Source organism: Limulus polyphemus, unplaced genomic scaffold, assembly GCF_000517525.1.
Source record: "Limulus polyphemus unplaced genomic scaffold, Limulus_polyphemus-2.1.2 Scaffold4457, whole genome shotgun sequence".
Taxonomy (NCBI): Eukaryota; Metazoa; Arthropoda; class Merostomata; order Xiphosura; family Limulidae; genus Limulus; species Limulus polyphemus.
The window spans coordinates 67,970-79,811 of record NW_013670067.1 but is presented as its reverse complement, the minus strand read 5'-3'; the positions used below and the strand labels follow the sequence as shown (position 1 = coordinate 79,811).

At 31.3% G+C, this 11,842-nt stretch overlaps 1 protein-coding gene across 5 annotated transcripts in view; it reads right to left on the bottom strand.

The window, feature by feature from the left end:
- Positions 1-2,365: 2,365 nt before the first annotated feature.
- The window catches only part of LOC106471176 (male-specific lethal 3 homolog), a 44,613-nt gene continuing 35,136 nt past the window's right edge, over positions 2,366-11,842 (bottom strand). For 4 of the 5 annotated variants that reach the window (XM_013931765.2, XM_013931764.2, XM_013931763.2 and 1 more), the window contains exons 8-12: positions 11,410-11,550; positions 8,968-9,224; positions 6,361-6,840; positions 4,235-4,319; positions 2,367-2,664 (exon numbers count right to left, since the gene is read on the bottom strand). In XM_013931765.2, the coding sequence (XP_013787219.1) occupies positions 2,580-2,664; positions 4,235-4,319; positions 6,361-6,840; positions 8,968-9,224; positions 11,410-11,550 (1,048 nt within the window). In that variant the 3' untranslated portion in view covers positions 2,367-2,579. Of the gene's footprint in view, positions 2,665-4,234; positions 4,320-6,360; positions 6,841-8,967; positions 9,225-11,409; positions 11,551-11,842 lie in introns of all 5 variants that reach the window. The other variant, XM_013931766.2, reaches the window with a different exon arrangement.

Here is an 11,842-nt window from a genome sequence, read left to right as displayed (position 1 = left end):
TATTATAAGTGTTCATTAATATTATACATTAATTATTTGTTTTTTTGTGTTTGACCTGTAAGTTTCTATAATATTTTCTTTGTATTACTAATCTGACTATTATAATCCAAATTCAACATTATTTGTACACCAATTCTTGTGCTTCACAATTTTTATTTTAGTTTTAGTCTTATTTTGTGTTTAAAGGAAATAGTGATTTGTTTTATAATTATTTTTTTTGTCAATAGAAATTACTTTTATTTTTGTTCAACAAAATTTGTGTATAGATCTAGTTTGTAATTAACATTTTTTTATGTGTTACAATAACAACTAGATTCGTGATTTTTAACGTTCCTCAATTTTGTAATAATGCATTTGATGATTATTGTGTCATTCAGAGTGGCTGAAAAAAATTCACCAAATCCTGAAGTGTGGTAATTTGCTGTCATTTCACAACACTAATTTTGGTTTCAGTATTTCAGATCCTTTGTTTTGAAAAATGGCTGCGAAAAGTAGTGGTATGTATCAATACAGTTATAAGCCAGAATGTTTGAAGTTTGGCTTCAATGAGCTCAAGGAACGATCGGGCTTATCTCGTGTGCAGTGTGTGTGTGTGAGAAGTGCTTGGAAGTCTTAGCGAACTCATTTTTGAAAGAAAAGAAACTAAAATGCCATGTGAGTTTAGTGCACCCAAATCTGGTTAACAAACCACTGAGCTTTTGGAGAGATAAAGAGGATGGTGTCAAAAACATTAGGCTTGATGTGCCCTCATAATCTTCTATTGGAGAAAGCTACATTGGCCTCTTTTGAGGTGGCATGGAAAATAGCACGATGTAAGAAGCCTCACAAAATTGGAGAAGAACTTGTGAAGCCAGCTGCCATTGCAATAGCAAGGACTGTTTGTGGAGAGGAAGTGGTGAAAAAACTTGAAATGGTACAACATCCCAACAACAGTATCAAACACTGAGGATATGTTGGATCAAGTTCTAACAACCTTGAAAAAAGCAGGGAAGTTTCCCTTCAAATAGATGAATCTGTCGATATTGGAGATGATCCTCAGCTCTTGGTTTTCGTACAGTACAAGGGAGAAAAAGACTTCATTGAAGAATTCCTCTTCTGCAAATCACTTTCAATCACAACAAGGGGGCAAGGACATCTTCAAACTGGTTGACAGTTTCTTCAAGAATCATGTCCTCGAGTGGACAAATTGCTTGGCTGTCTGCATTGATGGCGCTTCAACCATGATGGGAAGCCAAGTATGATTTTGTGCTCGGGTTAAGAAGATCAATCCCAGCGTTGTCATGATTCCCTGCTTCCTGCATCGAGAAAACCAAGCAACCAAAGAAATGCAGTTGGAATTCACAAGGATGCCATCAAAATTGTGAACTTTATCAAAGCAAGAGGTCTGAACTTAAGGATGTTTTGAAAGATGTGTGAGAAAATGGGATCTGAGCACCAAGACCTGCTCTTTCACTCTGAAGTACACTATCTCGAAGAGAGATCCTTGCAAGAGTTTTAGAAATGAGAACTGAAATTGAAATATATCTTTATGAGAAGAAGCATGTCTTGGCTGGCTGCTTCAAGGATTCCACTTGGCTGGCAAAATTGGCCTATTTGAGTGACATCTTCCATTACCTGAATGAACTGAACACATATGCAGGGTCGCAACTAAACTATAATTAATATAGGTGAAAAAAAGAATGATTCATCTCCAGGAAAATCAAGTTTAGTTAGGAAAAATTTGTTCAGCTTCTGTATTCAAGTTTTTTGGCCCAACTGAAAGATAAGATGATTCTCAACTGGGAAGCTGAAAAAGTTCTGCTGCCTTTTGCAACAATGTACCTCTGTGAATCAGGAGTCTCAAGCCTCATGGACCAAGGTAAGAAATAGACTTAATCCTCAACATGATCTGCACTGCACTCTCTCTATCAATATTAAACCAAGATTGGATCAACTGATTATGAAGATGCAACAGTATCATGGAAGCCAATGAAAATGAAGGGCTTGCATTAACAATCAGCTGAGCAAACACTGATGTCTATATTTTTATTAATTTCAAGTAAATTAGTGCTTGCAGCTTTCTTTGGTCAACAGTTGAACTTATTCAGAAAAAATAAAATTAGAAGAAGTTGAGTAATTGTGTCTACATTTTTTCCCAAATGTTTCCTTCAATATTATGTTATAAATCTGCAGTGATTTGCTAGGGTGCTGAGTAGGTACTGATACTATTTGGGTCATAAGGCCAATGTAAATTTTAAATTTTGGGTCGTGGACAAATAAGTTTGGGAACAACTGAGTTAAAGCAACAAAACATTTTGTAATAAAACAATATTTTTTGACAACTTTTATACCATGAAAAAAGAAATTAGCCCACAATTTCTTAAAGTTTTTATTGTGAAAAACCAAGAAAAAAAAAACATGGCAAGTAACTGATTATGCATACTGCTCACTTGATGACATTTCTTACACATATACAGGTTTCATGATTTAATTGTACTCTTTTTAGTCCTGCTGAAATTTAAGAGCCTATTTTTATATACTTTTACTTAGCAATAAACTTTAAAAGAGCTGACTATATCCTATTCCTCCCTTGTCTAGTCTCAAGTGCTGCTACCAATGCTCTCATCTTCAGTAACAATGTAAAAAGATGAGGGGAAAAGTTCTTCATGCCGCTCTGTCAAGTACCTTCAATGAATAAAACATTCTGATTACAAGCAGCACTAGATAGCCTAGTGTGACTTAAATGATGCACATAAATGGATCCAGTGTGTGTTATAAATTAAAGTGATTACATACATTTTATCAAAATTGGAAAAATTAAAGAGGGGTTCAATACAGTTTAATTTAAAAAAAAAGTAATTTATCAAGAAACTTTAAAAACATACTTTAGCAACACCACAATTCCATATGTTGTCAAAACAAGTATGTAAATGAGTCAATAATGGATATTGGTAAAATCATAAGAATTTACTTTCAGTTAGAATTATGTTACTAAGAGTGAATTATTTTTATATAAAAGATGTTTCACATTTGAATTATACCCAACTTTCAGGAATATTTTGAAGTCATCTGGTCACAAAGCTCATAACCTTACCAACAGCAGAACTGAATTGTTGCATATGCAGTTAATTAACAAGTTAAATAAACGAAACATTAGAAAAAATAGCCATTATACTAAAATTACAATAATTAAAATACAAATTTTTTATGTTGGTTTTAATTTTGCTCTACAGTAAACATTATAAGAAGAACAAACCTGCCATTGTTATTAGGTATCAGTGTAACAATGACAGGTTTGAATGCAAAGTGTAACATAAGAAAACATTTAAGGTTTAAAAAAATACAGTTGTACTATCACATCTTCACAGTTTATTGACTTCATCGAACACGCCATATAACTCTTATGTATTTCCTATTGATCACATATCTATCTCTCTATATATACGTGCAATTAAAAAAGGTTTATATGCTTGAGCACAGTTATACTGTCTAACTAGAATGAAAACAACTCTTACAGCAAAACTTACCATTACTTTCAGCATCTGTATTGGTCTTCTCTTATCACAAAATTTATAAAATTAACCCAAAAAATAAAATTCCATTAATATCTTTAAATTCGGTATAATATTTTTACTGACTTATTATTCAAAGTTGTGTTTTGGTTACTGCCATATTTACATAAGGCTTCTAATTATTATAACACATTTTTGATCTTAATTTATTACATGTTATAAAATGATATGAATCTTTGTTTACATATATGGGAGTTAATTTTGTGCTTACATTACAGTTGTGGTAATCTGATCCCAATCACTGTCATGATCAGTAGCCTATATGATCACCTAAGTCTAATTATTAATTAGTAACATTTTAAAGTTGCTATATACTAATTACAAACTAGTTTTATCCCATGTTTCAGCTGCTAAGCTGCTATCCTCAGTAGAATCCTGAGAAGGACTATTCCTAAGCTGGTACTGGTCAGGATTTGAGCCTGGATCTTCTTGAAATAAATCCAGTGCATTATTCACTTGACTGGGTTCTTCACCATTTAGAACTGGAATCAACTAATTATATGAAACAGCACAGAAGTCAGCAAAACCTGAATACTCCTCTTGAAAACATTCAAATAGTTAGCTCGTATAGGCTACCAACCAACAATGATATGTGGTTACTGCTTATAAATGAGTACAATCACTGTGAAATAGGACCCATGAAACTGTTATTTATAGTTAATATGTAATTTAGGGTTACTCACTGCAGCAATCCATGGATGTGTTGGAGAACTGGGTTGAGTTTTCGATGGGATAGACTCATCTTATGGAGAAGTTCAGGAAGTTTAACTACAAGATAACATGAAACAAAATTATCAACACCAAACTAGATTAATCGCATATTCAAACAATTACAGCATAATAGTATTTGCATAAGTTCTATGAATTTTACAAAACTGTTAAGTCAAGATTTCAAATACAATTTTGTATTTTTCTAATACAACCATGTCTTAAAGGCATTGTTTATTGTTGTCAATGAAGTATATACACACACACACACACACACACACACACATAAATAATGGAAAATATTATTCAACTTTCAATAACTGCAAATTTTATTCAGTATAGGACTAAAAAGGCTACTTTACATCACATTCAAGTGTTTTATAAAATCCATTTGATCTACATGCTAATTTAAGCTGTACAGAAGGTTGTTTATAACTGTAATTCTAAAATCTTATCTACTACCATCCTGAACTAAAAAAAATATTATGCAACAATTCAGCCAAAAAGTTAGCTTTTTACTCTGGACAGAGAATAATATATATAGCATTGGAAATAATTATAAAAATAGGGAGAAAAAAAGGATGTAAGATCAAATACTAGAGAAATGCCATGCATTTATTATGTGAAAATGAAATGCATCAGTCACCTGTTGATAGTTTACACTGTGATTGGGTGTTATTCAACCAATTAGAAAATGCCACACAAGTATAAATCCTAGAAAAGCACAGGAACCCATATTATATTCAGAAGTAATAGTGAGAATCCAGTTATGGCTTCCAAGACTGAAGTATCATATGACAAGCATGTGAAAGAAATAAAAGTTTCGGCTGGTCAAGAATACTCCATGAGAAAAATTGTGGCAACACTCCATGTTTCAATAAGAGCTGCATGGAAGACTGTGAAGAGGGTATGTGAAACTGCCATTTTTAATAATAGAAGCTGCAGAGGTAGAAAAACCAAAACTCTCCAAAAGTGATCTTAAGCATCTCAGAATACATACTTTATGAGACAGATGATGGTCAAGTACAGATACAGCCAAATACCTTGTTGTAATTACAGGTTTGAATGTTACCTCAAGAAAAATAAGATACACATAAGCATAAAGTGGCCTCAATGGACAAGTAGCTGCTCAAAAACACTGCTGAGATGAGATAACCTAAACAAACATTTTAAATAGGCATCAGACCAAAAACAGTGGAATGAAGCTGGAAACATATGATCTTTACTGATGAATAAAAATTTGAATTGTTCAGTAATGGTCAAACACAGTTTAGTTTTATGGGGGAGAGGAAAACTGTATCATGGTCAATGTACAAAATCTACAATGAAACATGATGGAAGATTAGTATAAGTTTGTCACTGTATCTCAGGCAGTGGTTTTAGCAATCTACACAAAATATTATGGTACCTTGACTGCTGACAGTCAGATTCTGATCCATCATATCATTTCCCCAGGAACATGACTCGTTGGATGGGGATTTATTTACTAACATAACAATGATTCTAAACATACAGAAAATGTGGTGAAATGATATTTTTAACATCTTAATGGTAAAAAGATGAATGGAACACTCACAACCACATCTTGACTTACATAAAGTGCCAGTATGAAGATTCAAGAGTAATACAGGACAATATTACACAATCACATATTAATGATAAAACATTATGGTAGTATAAAAACAAGGTGTAATTCTCTATGTAAAGCAAATGACTAAAAATAAAAATATTAGTGTATTACACAACTTGTTTACTTTCTTTTGTATTTTTTGTAGTAATGTTTTGAGCACATTAATAAGTTTGCCATATAATTGCTGTCACTCACTGTGTGTGGTCCCTATATATCTATCATTTTTACGTCTTTATAATTATTCACACAACCAAAAAGTGGGCTTTGTATTTTCACTTTAAAAATTATAATAAATTAGGTTTTTCTACATAAAACAATATAATGATTATGTAAAAGGACTAATTAAAAACTAAAAACCCAAACATTTCTACTGAACTTGAATTCTGTAAGATGAAAACATTGAATATAAGAAACTAAGTTAATCATAGCATATCTCTTCCTACAAAACTAAAATGATCTACTTATACTTACCAAACATACGAAGAAGATGGTGAGCTCCATATACAACAGATGGTGGTGGAGGAATTTTCCTGTAAACACTTTCTGGTACCAATTGCCAAGTAAGTACCTCATCTAGCACTTGAGAACTTTCTCTCAAACAGAGAGCTGAGTTATTAAGAGGAGGGGTTGAAGGTCCTGAGTATGTGGAGGAAGCCGAGGAACTTGCACTAGCTACATGTACAGATGTAAGGCTTAATGGTGGTGGAGGTTGAGTACGTTGTGCTAGACTGGAAAGTTGTGAAGTGTTCACATGTGGAACACTTGATGATGTGGTAGATGAGTGAACTCCCTGAAATGCTAGAGATATTGCTCTTAAGTTATGGTGGACAGTTGCAGATGTTGGGTGACAACTCTCAGAATCAGATGTTTCTTTGTTATTTGACTTAAGTTGGTTTTGAACTGTGGGGCCTGAGGAGCGCAACAGCCTTCTTGGTGGAGAGCTGTTACTAGCTAAAATCAGAAAAACTTACATTTCAACAAAATGAAATTCATCCAAAAATGGTATAATTGAAATATTTTTTTATTCACTAATCAAGCCAATATCAATGATTTTTACATTAATATTTATCCCTCAGAAATAGATTTTGAAATCAAATAGTTTTAGGTCTTTAGAATGCTTATTAAAAATATTGTCACTAATTTACGACTTAACAAAAATATTGTAATCTATGCAATTTATTAATAAAAATAAACTTGTAAAATTATAAATGTTGTAAGGGTCTCAATAGCAACGTATCTTAGATAAACACGTGAAACAAAGAAATAACATCATGAATGGAATAATAATAATAATAATGACTTATATTTTTCAAGAGTAAACAATTACTGTACAATCATCCCTTACAGTTGGTCAATCCTCTCTCAAACCAAAATTACATATGTGTATACAAGGGTTCCCAAGGTAATAACTCTTATAATAGTTTTTGTTTATCAATCATACTTAGTTGTAAACTACTAAATATTAAAAAATATTACAAACAGAGTTTCAATTTTGACTTTATATGAAATATAATTTATCTATTTACAAATCTTACTATAATGAACATAGTAGCATGTATGTCAGTATCTATGTATGTAACCTATACTCCTGCACCATCTATTGCATGGCACCACAAACAAAAATCCATAAAACATTTCACACTTTGGGTATTCAAAATTCAGACAATTAGAAAAATAACTGGGGTATGTGCAACAACCATTTCTTTATAATAGAACAATTTTAAATAAAAGTACTCTCTTCACAACAAGAACATGACTTTCACTAGGATTGTACATGAGGGTTTGATTATATCTTTATTGATGTAATTTTAAAAATGTAGTACTAAGAAACTGAAGTTCTTAAAAACTATTATTTTTTCAATAAGTAGTACCACTTTTAATATGTAAAAACATTACAGTTTATGTAAATAAAATTAATGAAAATTTTGAGATTTGTACATTGAATCATTTTGATGGAATGAATTGCGTATGACTAAAAAGCACAATCTGAATACTTTTCAATGAGGTATGAACACTACTATTAGTAATTACTAGCACAAACAGCCACCTGTGGAGTGGTCTTTCTACTAATATTACATAATAGTTACATAAATTTTGGCATTTAAAAAAAGGAAGTGTACACAAAGTAACTCCTTTAATACCTTTTGTGACATTTCAATAGAACTAATCAGACAATAGTTAAAAAAAAAGCAATGCACATAAAAGATGGGCAAATAAAATTAGCGTACATTCAACACTGTTAGAGGAGTAAAATATACCTTATTATGAGAGACACTTGTAGAAGTTAGGCAGAAAGCTGAAAACTAAGAGCAGATATGGGTACTCAAGTTCAAACTGCTACAATCAGACCAGTGGGGTGACAAGTAAAACTTATTTCCCAAAATTGGCAATCCAGCCTTAATAATATTATGCAGTTTTCAAATGTATGATTCACTGAAATTTTTTTAACATACTTAATAGTAAATATTATAAAATGTTAATCAAATTTAAAAATATCAATAGTCAAAGCTTTTTACACTAAACTTGTTTTTTCAAATACAGTTTTTCGCTTACATAGTTAGCAGATTAGTCAAAATAAATGGATGTTTGAGATCATTCACTTAACTGTGCACTCTCTTAATTAACAGCACAATTGGTTGGAGAGTTTATAATTTGAAGGAAAAATTAATCTTTTATACATTTAAATGTTAAATTTTAATCTAATCATCTTTGGTTTTATGGGGCTATAATGCAACTACCAGAATAAAGTTTTACTTTTCATCTCCAGCATACAGTTGTAGTGACCTGTTTTATTTTTATATTTCTCTTTCATTACAAGCAACTACTCTTCTATAACTGGCTATGCATTGTAAATGCTTTAATTTTCAAGTTTTTCTTTTTTCATATATGAGGCTTATGATTAGAAAGTAAATCAAATAAATGATATATCCTTACTACTATGTGGATACTACTTTCATAGATACTTTTTTTTACATTTGCCCTTTTAAAACTGTCTTTTGTATGTGATGCTTATTTTGTCCCTGTTGTCTGAACTGTTTTATTATATATACACATCTTTCACAGCAACAAGAAACAAACCTGAATCAGATAATCCTTGACTGTCCCTTCTCATGTGTAAGTGGGATTTAACTGGTTCTGAAGTTGATAGATGTTCTGAACTTGCCGAGTACCTAGCATTACAGCTTCGTCTGCCACTAAGTGATGTTGGCAAATGCAAGACTGATGCAGCAGAGGAAGTTTTTCGTGAAGTACCATTACAAGAGGGTATCTGCTGTGTGGATACTTCTCTGTGTTCTTTAGTTATTATTTCAACAGAATCACTGTTGTGTGTGACACTATGACAAAAGTCAATAAGATGGAAAATCTTAATGAACTTTTCAATCCATTTCAAAGATAAAAAGAGTTTAAAAAGCATATATGATAAAGAAAACTCAATGAATATTTGAACACAGTCAAGTCAATCAATATTTTACTTACAACAATCCTGCAAAGAACTAAGCTTATGACACACATACAAATTTTACAAGAGGATTAAAGTAATTAATTCAAATTTCAGTTGAACTTTATAGAAGAGATTCAGGATGGTAGCTTAGCAGTTAAAAAAATCCTATAGTTTTCCAATTTTACTTCATATCAGGTATGATTCAGTTCTATGCACCTGTCAACAATCTTGATTAAAAAACACAAGTTAATGATTCCTATGGCAATAAAACTTTTGAAAAAATATCTTGTTTGGAATATCCATTTGAATTATTAACATGTATTTGCACAGTTAATTCCACAGCAGCAGAGAATTGACAGAATTAAGATATTCTGAACAAAATATTTCAGTCAGTTGATATTTCAATTTGTTGTCTGTAAAATGGCCATTACAACCTTGTGTTTAAACACACAACTTCCTTAGATTAGAGGATATACTCAACAATCAACCTAGACAAACAGCAAGGATCAACTGAAAAATTCTAATCTGATGACTTAAAGTAGTCTTTTTTTTTAAATTGTGGAAAACAAACTTTGTTTACTCTGGTTGATTATTGAGGTAATTGGGATATCTTTATTAAATAGTTCAATAATTAGAGATAAAACGTTTTCTCCTCATAAGTTCACACAAATAAAAATTCTAACTGATCACTTTCTATTTCTACTATGGTTTTACAGAAAACCACAGAATAAAAAAAGTTTTACACAGCCTCACTACTGTAAAATAAATTTACAGATTAGCCAGGTACTCAGAATGCACTTTATGTGGTGATCATGTAGCTCTTTTAAGTTAATGTGGTAAACTCTGTGACCCTTCTACACACATGCAGCTGTTCACAAAATAAGCTGATCAAATAGCCAGTTTATTATTATAATGCTAAGACATAAAACGAAGTTACTACTTAATTATCAATAACTTTGCCATCATATACTTGACAATCTTATCTATTAATCTCCAAAACATATATTTTTTTCCTCTCTCCAGTGATTATATTTTACAAACATGTTTTTTACTCCTTGAAATCTTGCCTTTTCACTTCAACTCTTGTAGTATTTGCTAATATGTTAAATCTATATGTACAGTAAATAATCTCAGAAACAAAGAAAATTATCAATTTAAATAAAAAAATGAATTTTCACACTCTTTTTAATAGATTTCTTTGATTTAATTTATCTGTTTTTCTGACCGTGGAATCTTTTACCCAAAGTAAAGTTGGATGTATTGTAAAAGTCAGAAACAAGTGGTTAATATTAATCACATGAGAACTATGTTTCTCCTATCTATGCATTGAAGTATTTAAATTACATAGTAAATAATATCAGACTGCTGAAAAAGCTCTTTACTGCAACTTTTGAAATCTCCAGCTTTTAATACATTTCTTAGATGCTCCAGTCTTCAAAGTAAAAGGATAAAAAGTTAAATGTGGAGTTAAGAAAATTAATTTTTCTTTCAATTTTTTTTCCCTTTATTTTCCTTATGTTCACTCTGTTTTTTTTGTTTTTTTATCAAAAACAAAATTAAGACTGAAAAGAATCTGATCTTTTAATCTAGGCTCTAGATCTGAACAAAACTATCGACCATAAAATGTTTTAAATTAAAACATGTATTTGCCATAAAAGTTTCAAAATACTTAAATTTTGTGTGAATTATTTTAACTGTTAAAACAAAATGACAGTTCAGGAGAAGCAAAGTACTCCTTTACTTTGTTTAAGACAAATAAAAGTAAAATAGAACTACTAGTTTGATCAATCGAAAAATAAAAAATACAAATGCATATCAAGTCACAATCTGCTTACCCTATATTCTTTCACTTGACTCTGTATGATTGAAAAGGCTGAAATACTGGTTGCTACAAAAGAGTTTATACAAATTTCTGAATCGGTTAATTCTCAAGGATATAATTTTTCATGTTCCTATAGTTATCCAAATATTGATCAAAGATATCATGGTAGAACCTTTGGTATCTTTTAGTTGTCAATCAACTATTCAAGAATTTGCTGCAACTTGCATGTCTTAAATAACTACGCAGTGATGCTTACCTGGTTAAAGGATGAGCTGGAACTTGGAAATTTCGAACTGATGAATACTGAGATTTTTCACTCCGATATAACAGTAAACTTGGTAAGGTAAAATCAAAAAATACTCGAAATCCATCCACTACCTCTCGACATAGCTCAATTCTATTAAAAAATTAATAAACATTTTTCAAACTATTTTAAAGTTAAAAGTCTAATATCAACACAAACACAGACAATGTCAGAAAAACACCCAGGTTCAAGAAGTCTTCATATAAAATGATAAAAACCCCATAACCTCAGTGCTTTCGAAAGGTGGACCTCTCTTCTTCAAAGAAAAATCCACCTTTTGAAAGTGCTGGGGTTACAGCATTTTTTATCCTTGTGTGTGTGTGTGTGTGTGTGTGTGTGTGTGTGTAGTAGTATAATAATACTACCTACTAGTTTAGTTAGTTTT